Consider the following 15,917-nt stretch of genomic DNA (forward strand, 5'->3'; position numbering starts at 1 on the left):
ATGATTGTGAAATGACAAAATATAAGTGGAGTTTACTACAAGTTAAATAGGAAGTGAAATATTAAAATTAAACTAGTAAATCATCACTAAATAAATCGAGTGTTTTTGGTTAAAAAGTCTATCAAACACTACATTTCCTCATTGTTTAATTTTGTTCTTATTGTTATCAAAAATGACAGTGAAACGTCTTTAAAATTTCGGCTGACATATTCTTTAAAATCACGCAGTGAATACATCTCAGGAATATAACCCAAAAGTTTCTAAAAACTTAGAAACTAGAGTTTTTGGTACACAGATTTGCTGTAATGGACGCTGGTGTTATGAAACTTGTATATTACAGTGAAACTAAAATTAAAGTTGTCTTAAAGGCAGGTTTTTGACAGACTGAAAAAATACTAGTGTCATAAAAAATTTCGACTCGAACAAAAACCGCCACTTATATAAAAATATTTATTCATAATATCCAATATGAAAATAGTTAACACTCGCAACTCTCACATAGTAGTCCACAACAAAACAACACAAGATAAATTAAGTATAAAAACAGGATGGAATATTCACAGAATAAAGAATAACTCAACTAAAAGAAAAGACTAGCACCAATCCCCTACTTTGGCAATTCATTTTCTTCATTATTACAAGTATTCAACGAAGGCTCCGACTCTGCACGCTTCAAACCATCCCCCGTAATATTATCTTCTTCACTAAACTGCTTACTATTGATATCCGGAAAGCTCCTCGTCACAATCTCGTCTTGTTGCAACGCCGGCTCAATCCTGATATCCTCCCCATCAACCTTCAGCAACTCCTCATTAAGACTAACGTTCTTAAGATCCACCGTGCTGTTGGCGAAAATCGCCGCCGACCCCAAATCCGTCGGAAGCGTCTCACTTTTAACCTCCGTCGGCGGAAAACCGTTGGTGTAAATAGACGACCTCAGAGGCTGGTCCACGATCGGCGGCCTCAGCGGACTCGTCGCCGTCGTCGTCGTGGTGCTCTTCACGGAATTATTCGACGGCGACTGCACCGTGGCCTTCTCTTGCTTGTGCTGCGTTATCAACTCGCACGCTTTCCCCAGGATCAAAAGACTGTTCAATACCTTGAAAGAAGCCAGACAGAAGTACGCCAAAACGAAGAGGATGACCGAAGCGAAGTCGTTGATATGTACGGCGCTAGCCAGGACTCGGATCATGACTACGCCTAGTGGTAGCGGAATAAAGCCCATTCTGCGAGCTACGAGATCAGAGTGATCGGAAAAGGCGTGTTTTTGTCGAGTTTGAGCCATGTCGTATGCCAGACTGGTGGTGTAATCGCGATAGACGTCTAATTGGAGTTCATTGAAACGGGTTATGAATGCGTGTTTGATCCAATCGACGAACATTTCAGCGATTAGTACTATTAAACAGTCTGGAAGTAAGACCCAGAGTCGATCTGACTTCCAGGAATATTCCCGCATTGTTTGGAGAACTACTATGGAGAGGAGAACAATCAAGTGGAAACGCTCGCGAACGTCACTGCAGGATACTTGGAATAGATTGTTCTTGTCGAATTTCTTGAAGACGCTCCCCTTCAGCTCCACGAACTGGATAAAAGAAACAAACGATTGGATTAGTATTGTTAAAATGAGATATCGCTTCAAAATATATGGATAAAATGAGTCTTAAATTACTTGTTATAGAGCTCGTGATGCGAAGAGATATACTGATTTGATAGGTGATTTATTAAAAGCTAACTGTTTGCTTTGTTGCGCTAGGCGAACTAAATTACATATATAAAAACGAAAAAAAAATCTCAAAATATGCTTCAAATTTCAAAGAAATTTCTTGTAGCAAATAAACGACAAGTTCAAAAGTTGAGGGTAAAATTTTCGGTGATTGACGGCTTATCCTATCGTTTTTTTGGGTGAAGCAACTAATGCTTTGTGTTGGTAACATAAAATTTCTTCTATACATCTTAGAACTACAAACTGTTAATGACATGAAATACTCATATTGCTATATTGATAAGGTCTGGCCCTACTGTGACGTCATCAAATTGGCGGGTAAAACGAAATACTAATTTTCAGGCATCCCCATGTCGAGTGAATACTTAATGGATGCACAACAGACAAGACATTTTTGCACTCAGATTGAAATTTTTATGTAACTTACAAAGTTTACAGCCACGAAAACAATGGAATTTTGTTGTAAACGTTTTTGTTTTACTTGTGGTATTACAAGATTTTAATTAATGTTTGACTGAATTTGAATTTTGTTTGTAAATTGGTACTACTGACAGACTGTCAAGTTCAATTTGAAATTTGACGTTTGATGTCAAAGTCGCGTGTTGCTGTTATTTGACCTATTCGAATGTATAACTGATTTTAAAAATCCATAGCTTACTATGTTACTACTCAAACATTAATGAAAACCTGTACAGTCATGTGTACAGAACTCCTGTAGGACCCCACTTTTACTTGTGTCAAAAACAATACAAAATCAATAGCGTGGATACAAATTCAGCTGTCATATGTACGGGATTTATGTAAACAAGACTGTACATATAACGAGTAATCAAAAAGTTGGCCATGGAAATATTTGTCATGTCTTTGATTACAATGCAAATGTCAAAAATCCAAATTATTAAAATGTAAATGAGGTTATGCCTGACATTTACAGTTTAATCAAAGACATGACGAATATTTCCATGACCGACTCTACTCTGCAAATTTTTTGATCACCCGTTATACCTATTTAAAAACCTTAGCAAGTTAAAATGGATTCATTAGACTGAAAATTGGTGTCAAAATTGTAGATAATCTAGCGCTAATTTTGAATCCGAAATCACCGTCACGAGATCCAATCAAATAAACGTGAAAAGCGAGTTGAAAAATTTCTAAATTTTTCGCAAAAATAGTTAAATGGGTTCAAACGACTGAGAATTAGTATCAAATTGTAGATAAACTTCCGTTAATTACGAATCTGAAATCACCCTCACGAGATCTATTCAAATAAACATGAAAAATAAGTTTACAATTTTCAAAATTTTTTCAAAAAAAAAAAAGTTAAAATAGTTCACTTGGATTAGTGGCAAATTCTAGATAACCTTACAATTACAAATCTGAAATCGCCATCATATCTTGTCAAATAAACGTGAAAAGTTAGTTGAAAATTTTCAAAATTTTTACCAAAAAATAGTTTAAAAGGGTTCAAACGATTGAGAATTGGTGTCAAATTGTAGATTAACTTCCCTTAAATACGAATTTGGAATCACCGCCAAAACATCTATTCAAATAAACGTGACGAATAAGTTTAAACTTTTCAAAATTAAAAAAAAAAAAACAATTAAAATGAGTTCAATCGACTGAGAATTGATGTCAACTCCTAGATAATCTTCCGCCAATTACAAATGCCAAAGTGCCATAACATCTTGTTAAATAAACGTGAAAAGTGAGTTGAAAATTTTTAAAAATTTTCCCAAAAAAAAGTTAAATGGCTTCAAACGACTGAGAATTGGTGTCAAATTGTAGATAAACTTCCGTTAAATACGAATCTGGAATCACTGTCAAAAACATCTATTCAAATAAACGTGAAAAATAAGTTTTTAGAATTTTGAAAATTAAAAAAAAAACGATTAAAATGAGTTCAATAGACTGAATATTGGTGTCAAATTCTAGATAATCTTCCGCCAATTACAAATCCGAAATCGCCATCACATCTTTTCAAATAGACGTGAAAAGTGAGTTGAAAATTTTCTAAATTTTTCCCAAAAAATAGTTTAAATGGGTTCAAATGACTGAGAATTGGTGTCAAATTGTAGATAACCGTCCGTTAATTACGAATCTGGACTCACCGTCAAGAGATCTATTCAAATAATCGTGAAATATAAGTTTCCAATTTTCAAGATTTTTTCAAAAACAAAAAAAACCATCAAAATGAGTTCAATTGATTGAGAATTGGTGTCAAATTCTAGACAATCTTCAGTCAATTACAAATCCTAAATCGCCATCACATCTTATCAAATAACCGTGAAAAGCGAGTTGAAAATTTTCAAAATTTTTACCAAAAAATAGTTTAAATGGGTTCAAACGACTGAGAATTTGTATCAAGTTGTAGATAAACTTCTGTTAATTAAGAATCTGAAATCGCCGTCACAACATCTATTCAAATAAACGTGAAAAATAAGCTTACAATTTTAAAAATTTTTCAAAAAAAAAAGGTTAAAATAGTTCAGTCGACTGAGAATTGGTGTCAAATTCTAAATAATCTTCCGCCAATTACAGATCTCAAATCGCCATCACATCTTGTCAAATAAACGTGAAAACTAAGTGAAAACTTTCAAAATTTTCCCAAAAAATAAGTTTAAATGGGTTCAAACGACTGAGAATTGGTATCAAATTGTAGATAAACTTCCGTTAAATACGAATCTGGAATGACCGTCAAAACATCTATTCAAATAAACGTGAAGAATAAGGTTACAATTTCGACTGATAATTTATGTCAAATTCTAAATAATCTTCCATCAATTACAAATCTGAAATCACCATCACCTCTTGTCAAATAAACGTAAAGAGAGAGTTGAAAATTTCAAAAATTTTTTCCAAAAAATAGTTTAAATGGGTTCAAACGATTAAGAATTTGGATCAAATTTTAAATAAACTTCAATTAATTAAGAATCTGAAATCGCCGTCACAACATCTATTCAAATAAACGTAAAAAAATAAGTTTACAATTTTCCAAATTTTTTCAAAATAAAAAAAAGCAATTAAATCGACTAAAAATTATGTCAAATTCTAAATAATCTTCCGCCAATTACAAATCCGAAATTTCCATCACATCTTGTCAAATAAATGTGAAAAGCGAGTTAAAAATTTTCAAAATTTTTACGAAAAAAATAGTTTATATGGGTTAAAACGACTGAAAATTGGTGTCAAATTGTAGATAAACTTCCGCTAATTACGAATCCTAAATCGCCGCCAATAAACGTGAAAAGTGAGGTTACAATTTTCAAAATTTTCCCAAAAACATGGTTAAAATGGGTTCAATCTACTGTGAATTGGTGTCAAATATCAGAAAATTTCCGGTTAAAAAATAAAAAACAAACACACGTCACGTCCAGGCCCACTCTGACGTCACAGTCTCCCTATCCCCTGGTATCTTCCGTCTACTTTCTACTACTATGCGGCATGCGATATGCGCACACCGTACTAATATAGGGACTTTGTTGATGGCATACCTGTCAACTCAAAATAGAAACGCAAGTGCCAAGAAAATCAAAACTTAAACATGTCTCGCAAAGAAAATGGTTCCTATATCGAACTTGATTAATAAAAGTCTTTGTTCAACTACAGATTTAATGTAAGAAAGCTAGAAGTTATCAACTTTTCTCGTTTTCCACAAAAAATTCGCAGCCATGTTGCCGCTTACGTTACTGGAAAAATTTGCTAGGTTGGTGAACTTAAAAAAAAAACGTACTTTACATGATTTGCAACATCTGTAGCGTGTTCAACGTTGCCGGTTGTATTTTCGCATGAGAAAGCAAAGTTAGTGGTACTTTAACTACTTAATAAACAGTAGTAAAGTCGCCAACAAAACTTAACGAGAAATCAACTTCAACTGCGTCAACATTTGCACGAGACTTGTATGTTTAAGCTATACTTAGAGACGTGGGTTTAGTCACAATCCACGATTTAAGTTAAGACCAGTGTCACTTATATGTCAAGTGATTAATATTCAAATCTGACAAGTCCCTAAATTAGTTACTGACTCATGGACTTAAGTCAGTTCTTTGAAAAAATACTGAAAGATATACACATTTCCTTATAATTCAGGTTTAATATTTTGAATTCAGTTTTTATTTTTTTCGTTTAGACTTACGATATTAAAACAGCAGTTTATTTTAAAATTGTATTTCATTTTAATTTGTTTTCTTCTGATTTTTGGGGGAAAACTTGGGGGAAATTAAAACGTTACCAAATTCTTTTAACAAAGAACTTGAACGTAATGATACACACAACCAAAATTTTGTATTTTTTTTTCAATAAAACGCAGGTATTAAACAAAAAACAAGTAGGGCAGTGTAACCAACCTTACTATTCATCAGGAGCATAGATAGAAATGGTTTGCACCCTTTCCAGAACGCCACTGGTCACAGCCAAAGTGACAGCTTAAATCGGTATCACTGAACATCAGCCAAAAAATGTTTTGTTAGTAAACAGACTATTTAGGACCCGTTTATGGTGAATGACTGGATGAACATTTATTTAATTAAAATCTAAAGTGCGATTAACCGATGAACCCGAGAATTTGATTGGTTGAATTTGAGCACGTGATTAACTTACTGGGTGATCAAGTGTCCACGACACGTCTAAAACTTGATTCCTTGACGAATTAAATATATAATTTGAATTAAAAATGAACGTGGGATTAACCCGTGAATCTCAACACTGGATTGGTTGGAGTTAATTGCGTTATTAAATTGATGTGTGATTAAGCAAACTGGATCTTATTCTCATAATGTATCAAAACTATTTTTTTAAGTTTGATGACATTACAGCACAGAAAATACCTGAACTTACGTTATTAGACATCATAATGGTCAAGAGAGCCTTATTGTTGGAATTGATAGCCACATTCAACGTAGTTGCTTGAAACAAGACAAGAATGCTATGAAGTACTGTAAAATAATAAGGAAAACAACACTCAACAAACCTGAATATCCCTAAAAAAATAAAATAAAAGGATACCCACATATACAATAGCGAATATGAGATGTGGAATCACTCCCAAATGCTCCCTTTTCCTCCCTCTTGGTTCTGTAGCCGTCCAGAACAAAGCGTCAATGGTATCTTGTCCAAAAGCAGAAAACAACCTATCACCAACTTCCAACATATTATAAAAAATATACAACTTGATCACCGATTGACTTTTGATCAAATGATACAACATATTTGTATCAACAGAAAACATAAACGTACTACATACAATTAAAAGAACAGCCTTCAATAGATCACAAATTTCCGCTGGGGTTAAAATACGTCTGTTTCTTCTGTCATGTAATCCAAAGCACTTCGAAAACGGTCTAGTAACTAAAGCCCAAAGCGCCAACAAAACCCGCATAGGCAAAAACGTGTACACAAACAGAAACGAATCTGTACATTGCATAAAACCATAACGCATGAATCTCTCGACTTCTCTCGGAATTCTCATAAACGAGTAAACTTTCTCCCTTCGTGCTGAAAATCTTTCCTCGTCGTGCTCGAGGAGGTAGTCCCGGGTCAGCTCCACCTGGAGGAACGAAGCCAACGACGGGCTTCTCTCTGAAACACTGGATTATGACCGGCACGTCATTGACAGGTTCCGATGTTTACCTTTTTTAGGATAGTCCACATCATTCTGATCTTTGTCATTTCGCAACAAATCCTCGATTTTGTTTTCGGATGCAAAGAGCACTCGGGCAGGAGTCTTGAATCGGATTTTTCGGACACCTTCTTCGTCTTTTTCGTCATCGAGAGACATAGTTGTTGAAAATTAACCCACAATAATTAACATGATTTATGACACGGAGTGACAGTGACAGTGACGACACATAAACATAATGACATTAGTGACATTACTAGGGAATTTTGTCCCACAGTTCTGGTTATAACCTAGTCACAGCATATCATTCAGTAAAGACAGCTCGTCAAATATTGGAACAACGTGTCCTTATCCAACCGTTTTGATTAGGCGGGATTTTTGAAACGAAGTGGAATATTGGTTGCCTAAATTACAAATACAGCTCGTCCGTAAAACAATGTAAAAGGAACTGATATAAACATCGAATGAACTGAAACCAATTTTTGGAGTGTGGCATGAAGACTACGAAAAAAATACCACTTTGAACAATAAAAAAGAATTGTGCTTATATTTATTTTATTCATTAATAAAAGTCTATCACTTTACCAAGTTAATTTCAACATAAACATATCAACTACCTATTTTGCCAATGCCTTCAATTTTCGCCAAGTGTGAACCGTTTGAAGAGTCAGAAAGTGAACGCTGTTGTTTTCATCTTCCCTGGGAAAAGTACTTTGATGTTTTTGGTTGAATTTTTGTTGTTAGTTAAATTAGTGAAGTAATTCTGAGAACTTTTTCATAGTAACATGGACTATAGTGGTAGACCACCTCGTGATTCCAGGCACAATAAAAAAACCTGCTTCAGAGGCTTCTTTAAATTTCCCTCGGAATCTGTAAGATAAGAAATATAAAGAAGTATATTATTCTATAATCAATACAAAAATTATTTGGTATGCAATTTTTACAGCACAGTGAAAATTCCAATAGTTGTAATGATTTAGGATCTATTTTACTAGCAACTGAATCTAAAGAAAGTAACCAGTGTCAAATTATTAATAGAGTTTTAAGTTGAACAACTTTTGCACATAAATCTGTGGAAGTAAATATGACAGACTACAGACATCTGGACATGGAGGAACAAAATTCTTTAAGTTATGTCTGTGGATACTTACTGAAGAAATGCTTGATGAAATATACCTGTGAAACATGTAGTTATTTTGCCGTTGCACGTAATGTCATCATATATGATAAACTTCTCTGTCACTTCAACGTCTTTGATGATGATCCACCATTTTGGCAATCCTAAAGCTGGCCATTCACACTCCAACGTCCCATTGGATGCAACTGTTGTACAATTCTGTTAAAAAGCAGCAGTACACACACACGTTACGACCTTGCAGTTAAAAATTTGCGATCGTGATGACAACATGTCCGACAAAATGACGAAAATGTACTTTTATAGCTGCTCTCACGATTTGAATAACATACACTGTCGAGTCATGTCCACACATCATCAAATTTCCATCCAATACAACACGATTGTACTGCTGCAGACAGACTTGTTCACCGACCGTCCACATCCAACCGATTTGCATACACAGACGTTCAAAAACACTTCAATTTGGTCATATCAAACACAATTGTTCTGCGGCGTTGAAACGTGAGTGGCGCGCTTAAGATGCTACATGAAACATTCACCTTTTATGTTGCAGCCCTAGAAAAACGATTTGTTTCACTATTTTCTACCAACTCAATTTTACCTTCATGTGGCCGATATATAAAAGCTGCCCTCGTAACTGTGTCCATACCAGCATACCGCACCCCTGTGCCCTGTGTACAGTTTCCACAATATTATTTATTTTATTTATGTGTTCGAACGCGCATTTTCTATTCAGTAAAAATAATAAATCACCGTTACAATATTAAATACCAAACATCTAAAATGTCAAATTTGACGCACAATGTTGACATGGTGGTAAATTTTATTTAGTAACAAGGTTTGCCACTACAGTTTCTAGCCAAAATTCAAGGTCATGTCCTTATTCAACGGTCGATTATTGTTGTTCTAGTCCGTTACGTGTATTTCTTATGGACCTTTCAAAAGCTGTCCTTACTGAATGATATGCTGTGACCTAGTTTTAACAAAAATTATTGTAATGTTTGCTCGCAAAAACATTCTAAATAGCCCGCAAATACACTTTTACTTTCAAAGGATTGTTGCTGGTATTAAACATTTGTTTTAATGTTTTTTTAAGTGTTTACAAGAAGTTTCTTATAAAACGTTCATCAGATAATCTCACTTACAGATTAGTTATATTCATATTATTATAGTTGTTTAGAATCAGTGCAGAATTGGTTTCTATTCAACTTTAATACTACAAATGCTACATAATAAACCCTTAAATGTGTCACTCGTATCATTCTATTTTTATTATCGATTAATTTAACTCACGGTACCAGTGCATCTGGTGAACTAATTTCTCGATTGACAGAACTAACCCGGTTGACTTTTCCACCTTTAAATAAATTTCTAGATTCACATTTTTAATATTTCGACACTTTCTTTGCAAAAAAAGTGTGATAGTATACTAAAATTGCAAATATTTTCAAATTAACTTGAGCAAATTTCCAAAAAGTCCCTAGATGGGCACTTGACACCTTGCCGTTGACAACTTTGACAGTTGTCAGCTGATGGGGCCGCAAAGATTATTTAACTATGGAAAGTAATGAAAATAACCCTCCCGAGAAAGACGAGACGAAATGTAAAGTGCTGATAATAGGGGCCGGGATGGCCGGCCTCTCGGCCGCGTATCACTTGTCCAAGAACGGCTTCAACGACTACAAACTTCTCGAAGCACGTAAACGTGTGGGCGGAAGGATAGTTCAAATAAAAATGGGCAACGAACCGGTGGAATTGGGCGCTAACTGGATCCACGGGGTCCTCGGCAATCCCGTTTACGAGCTGGCCATGCAGCACGGCCTCGTGGACATCATGCAGACGCCGAAGCCCCACAAAGTGATCGCCGCCACCGAAAAAGGCAAGCAAGTGCCGTTCGCGATTCTACACGAAATCTACGAAGCATATCTCTGTTTTTTGAAACGTTGCGAAGAGTATTTTTTATCACAGTATTTACCACCAGAAGGCATTGATAGTGTAGGTGACCATATTAAGTTAGAAATTAGTTTGTACTTAGATAAAATACAAGATTCCCGAGAGAGACATTTACGTGAACTTTTATTTGAGTGCTTGCTGAAACGAGAAACGTGTATATGTGGGTGCGACGATATGAGAGAAATCGATTTATTAGAATTAGGAACATACACCGAATTACAAGGTGGCAACATTACGCTTCCAGAAGGGTACAGTTCTATTTTGGAGCCTGTGACTAAAGCTATACCATCAGAGAATTTACTTCTTCAACATCCAGTTAATTTAATTTGTTGGAATCTCAACAAGCGGAACAGTATTGATAATGGAAATGATTCCGATGACTCAGACCGGACTGTGGTTGAAGAAACCACCAATAGTCGAGAATCGAGCTGTGAAAAGACTAATCACCAATATAACATAGAGGTCAATTGTGATAATGGCAAAAAATTCCAAGCGGAGCATTTAATCTGCACGATGCCATTAGGGGTACTAAAAGAACACATAGACACATTATTTCAGCCACCCCTGCCTGACTATAAAAGAGAAGCCGTGGAAAGGCTACTCTTTGGCACAGTGGATAAAATTTTACTAGAATACGAACGACCTTTTCTTAATCCAGGGATCACGGAAATTTTACTTCTATGGGAATCTGACTCTGACGACCCTGAAGGACAAGATGACTTGAGCAAAACCTGGTATAAAAAAATTTATTCGTTTTCGAAAATCACGGAAACGATTATTTTGGGATGGATCTCAGGCAAGGAGGCTGAATATATGGAAACACTACCAAAAGAGACCATTACTGATACATGCACCACAGTGTTACGAAAGTTCCTTAATGACCCTTTCATACCAAAACCAAAGAACGTAGTATGGTGAGCCCCAACTCCCTCTTTCAGTCCAAATTTTAATACACTTGTTCTAGTACTAGTTGGCATAGTCAGCCTTACACAAAGGGATCATACACAGCAATAGCTGTAGGGGCTTCACAAATCGATATTGAATGTCTAGCACAGCCCCTCTACCTCGACGAAGAAGAAACTAGAGTAATTATTTTTGTGTGTTGTAAATTATAATAATTAATGTTTCATTTTTAGCCCGCGGTGTTGTTTGCTGGCGAACACACTCACAGTAATTTTTATTCAACTGTACATGGAGCATACTTAACAGGAAGAACCGCTGCACAAACAATTTTAAACGAGGGTACCCCTCAAGAAATGGTGCTAGACTGTGAAGACGATGCTGACTTAAGTTCATGGGTACAAGGGATCAGTCTCGAGTAACGCCCATTGCCTTAATTTAAATCAGTTGTGGAAAAATACATACCTGTCTTCAGAAAACTTAATTATAAGTACAAAAATTCCAATTTTTGACGTTGGGTTATTGGCTCTCTGTGAAGGTTTTTCCACATCTGGTACACATTTTGTGTAATTTTTTTAACAATTTTACAATGAAACCAGACACATCATTTTAATTGAAACACTGAAGATATCTGTAAAGTGCTGCTAAATATGTTGTATTTATTTATTTTACAAGGGGTATACTTAGTTTTTGCTTTTATGTACATAAGAAAATACGAGCAGTATTATCAGAAAAGTTATGCAAAATGTGAATTGTAGCAAAATTTTAGAACTGCTTAACAGTGTCTGTTCTTTTTATTTGTTACCTTTTTAATGATTGTTACTTTTATATGCTTATGCTACATGCTAGTCATTTTTTAAACATATTGTTTCATTAAAAAATAATAATCAAGGTTTTTTTTTACCCCATCCCAGGTACTCTGTATAAGAATTCTCCATCATCATCATAGTAACAATCATTCAACTTATAAATTGTGCCTTTTTTAAGAATGCTTTTGGGAATTGTTATTTTGTCAGGGTAATTTAAGTGTGAATAGTCTTTTTCCTTTTTGTCTAAGTGTTGTACACCTGTTGAAGCCTTGTACTTGTTTTTGGACAAATCCATTAAACGAGTTTCACTAATTTTATCCTCTTTTTCAGGTTTAACACTGTTGATGATGTGTCTTTCATCCTCATTCACGTTTTTTCCAGCTTCAACCCTCTTAGTCAGTCTATTTTGCAGTTCTGACAGTGTTACCGATCTAGTTCTGGTGGGTGATGGTACATAAGATGTGTCTCCTTTTGGTGATTCATTACCAACATTAGTATTCATTTGTGTGTTTTCACCTTCTAGTAAACAGTTTTTAATTTTTTTGTAACTTTTTATGATGTCTGCAAATTCACCAGTAGTAGCTTCACTTTGAACTTGAACATTTTTCTCAGAGGAGGGTAAAACAAACGGTTTGAAATTAAGTGCCCTATTGGTAAATTTGTTTAAATGTTCTGCTAAATCCTTTGGTAATGTTGACATCTGCCCTTGTTTAAATAATTTCCAGTTGCGTTGTACAGCTGCATCATGGTTAGTAATTTTATGTTGCTTGGTTTTAACCCAATTTGTCTTTACAACTCTCTGCAACAAGTATATTACGATTTTGACTACGTTTTTAAAAAATACCTACTTTTATTGTTTCAGGAAGAGCTGGAAATCCTTCAGATAAACGTTCTATAGTCCATTCTTCTGGCTCTGTGTTATGCAGATAACGTATTTGTTCTTTGTCGTGCCACGTTAGGAAATTTGGAGACTTTTCCTTAAAATACTTCTCGCGAACAATGAGGTACTTCTCTCTCTCTTTTATCTGCGCTAATTCCTTTTCGTGCTGTTCGTGTAATTTATGAACTTCCATAAAATCAGCTTCCAGCTCCTCAAAGTCTGTGATTTCTTCATTTTTGAGTCCTGGAAGCAGTTGTTTACGTCGACTGATGCCTGGATCTGTGTCTCTCTTGGGGAATTTTGCGAAATTTCGATAAACGCAGGGGGCCACCGATGGTGTGATGATTTTTCTTACAATGAACATGATTCTTGGAAACACATCAAATTCTGAGTTTTAAATTTTCTTTGCACTAGTAGCAGCCACACATTTTAAACAAGGTTTTGTGTAAATCGAGCTTTTAAAAGCACTAAAAATAGAGGTTAAAAATGCTTCTAAATGTGAGGTTATGTTGGACTTGTGTCAAAAATATTCAAGGTTGGAAGGATTTATCCAATGGTGTCTCTAATATATGGATCAAAGGCAAAATTATCCTATGTAAAGAATATTGTTTCTACAATTACTTGTTTTTGTTAACGGTATCACTATGGAAAATTAAATACATATGTTATTTCGGGTAATTTTTCTTCGTCTAGTATAATACAAATTACTCTCTTACTCATATAATATAAATCTAATCTCCAGCGATATGAAAAATAAGTTTTACATTACTCGAGAATTCTTTTCTGGTTTTTCGGCAGTGTTACATTATTTGTATCAGCGAAATCACAAAGCAGTTCTACCGTAGAAACTTCACTGGATTTTGTAGCCTTAGGTTGGTGCTAACGTGCATGTCAACTGTCAAGAAATACCAATCTTTCAACGGAACTTCTTTAGAGTGACAGTAATTTGCGTCATATAGTGGATTCACATTTTGGTAACCCAAACATCCCGCCTTAAATTGACATGTAAAAAAGATTTGAAAGCCCGCGAAAAATTCAAAAATTTGATTTTGGCTGTGATCGTCTAACAAAATGGAACTCTACATTGGAACCGCGTACTTCGCTTCCGCCACGTGTTATTGCGTTATTTATCTCAACTCCTTTTTACATGTTCACTTTCAATGACTCCAGTATTAAACTACAACTGAACAAGTGTAAAGTTTCAAAAAGAACAATAAACAACATTTAAATTCGCCATACACTCTCGTGAAATTTTAAACAAAAAAAATCTGGTGTGAAGTGCAGACTAAAATATTACGTTTAATTTAAATTATACAACAAAGAAAATTACTGAGACTAAAATTGCGAGATAGAGAAAAATTGCATGAGGTGAAAAATTGCAAAGCTAACAAAATTACATGAGTTTAATATTTACGACACTTGATCAAAGATTAAAACAAAAAATTTACAGGAAGCTAAATTATGCCACACTTTATCAACGATTCAAACAAAGATGTTATGTGATGTGAAATGATGCCTTGGTCCAAGTGACTGGTTACTTAAGAACATTTAGCTTTGAAAGTTTATATCGTGGACTGTCCCCAGCTTATCCCAAACAAAACACATGATAAATAAACACAAAATTCATCCAGCGTAGCGAGAAATGCTTCTCGGTGATGTGATGATAGTTGCTTAAGGAGAAAGATTTAATTTTCCTGATCCTCAGTGCACACTTTCCACAGTCCTTTTCCCAGAGTGGGACAACGTTAGGTTGATTTAACTGCCGTAAATGAATTATTAGCAATCTTGTGTAAGGAATTAAGAAGTGTTATAATGTAACATTTAAGTATAAGCTTCCAGAAACCTTATTCATAATTTGATAAACAAAGAATGGGTCCTGACTAAGTGAGTTTCATGAAGTCTCCTAGCAAGTGCTGTATCGAAATAATCTCAGGATCGTTAAGTTGTGTTAGTTAACGCTTAAAATCGTAACATGAACTGTGAATTTACAAACATTAAAACAAATTTACACCACGTGTTAGCGTCGATCGAAAATTCGCATATTTACACTTGGGAAAAGCCGCAAGAACTAGCTACGCGTGTTGGAAAAACCGTGGCTCTCCCTTTTTATTTAACCACCAAACCAACTAAACTTACCCTAGCTAACTCACCACGTCGCCGTCGTTTCACTCACACCAAACAAACCAAAAGTGACGCGTCACCTACCCCTTTAGCAGCCAAGTCAACTTCTATCAATCCTCTCAACAGAAATTTCCTAGGAGAGTTACCAACTACCAAAAAAGAACTAAACGTGCACATGCAGCCTATGTTTAACGATTTTCTTTTGTTTTTTTTCAGCGCGAAATTTTAATTCAAATCTGGTCACCACAACATGTAATTTAAATCTGCAATAAATAAACTAAAAATAGTGACTGCAAATTTAAATTTAAAATACATATGTATAAATTACCACAAAGCAGCTAATACCAAAATATGTTATCCCAAACATCCCGCCAAAATGCCCCATGCGCAAAAAATTTTATAACCAGCTAAAAATCCTAAACTTGGGCTTGAACCGTGATCCTTAACGGGGTGTGTGTGTGTGTGTGTGTGTGTGTGTGTGGCGAATGCGTTCAAATGCAAAGTTGTGAACCCCAGTTGGAAAAGTGACCGTAAATCACAAATGCAGTCAACAGTTACAAACCGATACAAATATTTGAATAACACAAATGTAAACACATAAAAAAGAGAAATCTTAACTAAAACTTAATTGGATGGTAATAATTAGAGATGGGCAAAATTAGTACAAGCGCTCGATTATTTATTTCTTCCACTCCTCATTATCATTGCAAGTTCAGTGTCATGCGGCAATTACAATGAGCGAAAATGCAGCGATGAATGAAGCTAAACAATATGTATTG

At 35.0% G+C, this 15,917-nt stretch overlaps 3 protein-coding genes and 1 long non-coding RNA gene across 6 annotated transcripts; 1 reads left to right on the forward strand and 3 right to left on the reverse strand.

Annotated features, from left to right (window-relative positions):
• Positions 1 to 436: 436 nt before the first annotated feature.
• LOC135127040 (protein TAPT1 homolog) lies at positions 437 to 7,627 on the reverse strand. The gene is made up of 4 exons (XM_064053336.1): positions 7,349 to 7,627; positions 6,725 to 7,297; positions 6,557 to 6,654; positions 437 to 1,582 (listed from the first exon to the last, which is right to left on the reverse strand). Exons 1-4 carry the CDS (start codon positions 7,494 to 7,496, stop codon positions 608 to 610), a joined length of 1,794 nt encoding a protein of 597 aa, XP_063909406.1. The 5' UTR covers positions 7,497 to 7,627; the 3' UTR covers positions 437 to 607.
• A 248-nt stretch (positions 7,628 to 7,875) lies between these two features.
• Positions 7,876 to 9,429, reverse strand: LOC135127043 (uncharacterized). 2 transcript variants are annotated; one of them, XR_010280167.1, is made up of 3 exons: positions 9,077 to 9,429; positions 8,489 to 9,030; positions 7,876 to 8,207 (listed from the first exon to the last, which is right to left on the reverse strand). It is a non-coding gene; the product is annotated as an uncharacterized LOC135127043 (long non-coding RNA). The 2 variants fall into 2 exon arrangements; XR_010280166.1 differs by having other exon boundaries at positions 8,514 to 9,030; positions 9,077 to 9,427.
• A 316-nt stretch (positions 9,430 to 9,745) lies between these two features.
• LOC135127041 (peroxisomal N(1)-acetyl-spermine/spermidine oxidase) lies at positions 9,746 to 12,539 on the forward strand. Of its 2 annotated transcripts, XM_064053338.1 has the most exons (4): positions 9,746 to 11,342; positions 11,393 to 11,513; positions 11,565 to 11,726; positions 12,468 to 12,539. In XM_064053338.1, exons 1-4 carry the CDS (start codon positions 10,033 to 10,035, stop codon positions 12,471 to 12,473), a joined length of 1,599 nt encoding a protein of 532 aa, XP_063909408.1. In that variant the 5' UTR covers positions 9,746 to 10,032; the 3' UTR covers positions 12,474 to 12,539. The 2 variants fall into 2 exon arrangements, with proteins under 2 accessions (XP_063909408.1, XP_063909407.1); XM_064053337.1 differs by lacking the exon at positions 12,468 to 12,539 and having other exon boundaries at positions 11,565 to 12,080.
• Positions 11,979 to 13,537, reverse strand: LOC135127042 (neugrin). The gene is made up of 2 exons (XM_064053340.1): positions 12,986 to 13,537; positions 11,979 to 12,936 (listed from the first exon to the last, which is right to left on the reverse strand). The coding sequence occupies exons 1-2, from the start codon at positions 13,379 to 13,381 to the stop codon at positions 12,229 to 12,231; spliced, it is 1,104 nt and encodes a 367-aa protein (XP_063909410.1). The 5' UTR covers positions 13,382 to 13,537; the 3' UTR covers positions 11,979 to 12,228.
• Between the last annotated feature and the right edge of the window lie 2,380 nt (positions 13,538 to 15,917).

The sequence above is a fragment of the Zophobas morio genome, unplaced genomic scaffold (genome assembly GCF_036711695.1).
Source record: "Zophobas morio isolate AGI-343-1 ecotype UQ-CSIRO unplaced genomic scaffold, CSIRO_AGI_Zmor_V1 ptg000011l, whole genome shotgun sequence".
NCBI classification, from domain to species: Eukaryota; Metazoa; Arthropoda; class Insecta; order Coleoptera; family Tenebrionidae; genus Zophobas; species Zophobas morio.

Bases quoted from the DNA above. Each gene is read 5' to 3' on its own strand.
- LOC135127040 (XM_064053336.1), bottom strand. From the start codon at position 7,496: ATGTCTCTCGATGACGAAAAAGACGAAGAAGGTGTCCGAAAAATCCGA. The intron at 7,298-7,348 runs GTAAACATCGGA...CCAGTGTTTCAG, and splicing joins TGTGGACTATCCTAAAAAAG to AGAGAAGCCCGTCGTTGGCT. The intron at 1,583-6,556 runs GTAAGTTCAGGT...TCTTTTATCCAG, and splicing joins CCATTATGATGTCTAATAAC to TTCGTGGAGCTGAAGGGGAG.
- LOC135127041 (XM_064053337.1), top strand. From the start codon at position 10,033: ATGGAAAGTAATGAAAATAACCCTCCCGAGAAAGACGAGACGAAATGT. The intron at 11,343-11,392 runs GTGAGCCCCAAC...CACTTGTTCTAG, and splicing joins AAACCAAAGAACGTAGTATG to TACTAGTTGGCATAGTCAGC. The intron at 11,514-11,564 runs GTAATTATTTTT...TTTCATTTTTAG, and splicing joins TCGACGAAGAAGAAACTAGA to CCCGCGGTGTTGTTTGCTGG.
- LOC135127042 (XM_064053340.1), bottom strand. From the start codon at position 13,381: ATGTTCATTGTAAGAAAAATCATCACACCATCGGTGGCCCCCTGCGTT. The intron at 12,937-12,985 runs GTAGGTATTTTT...TACTTGTTGCAG, and splicing joins CTCTTCCTGAAACAATAAAA to AGAGTTGTAAAGACAAATTG.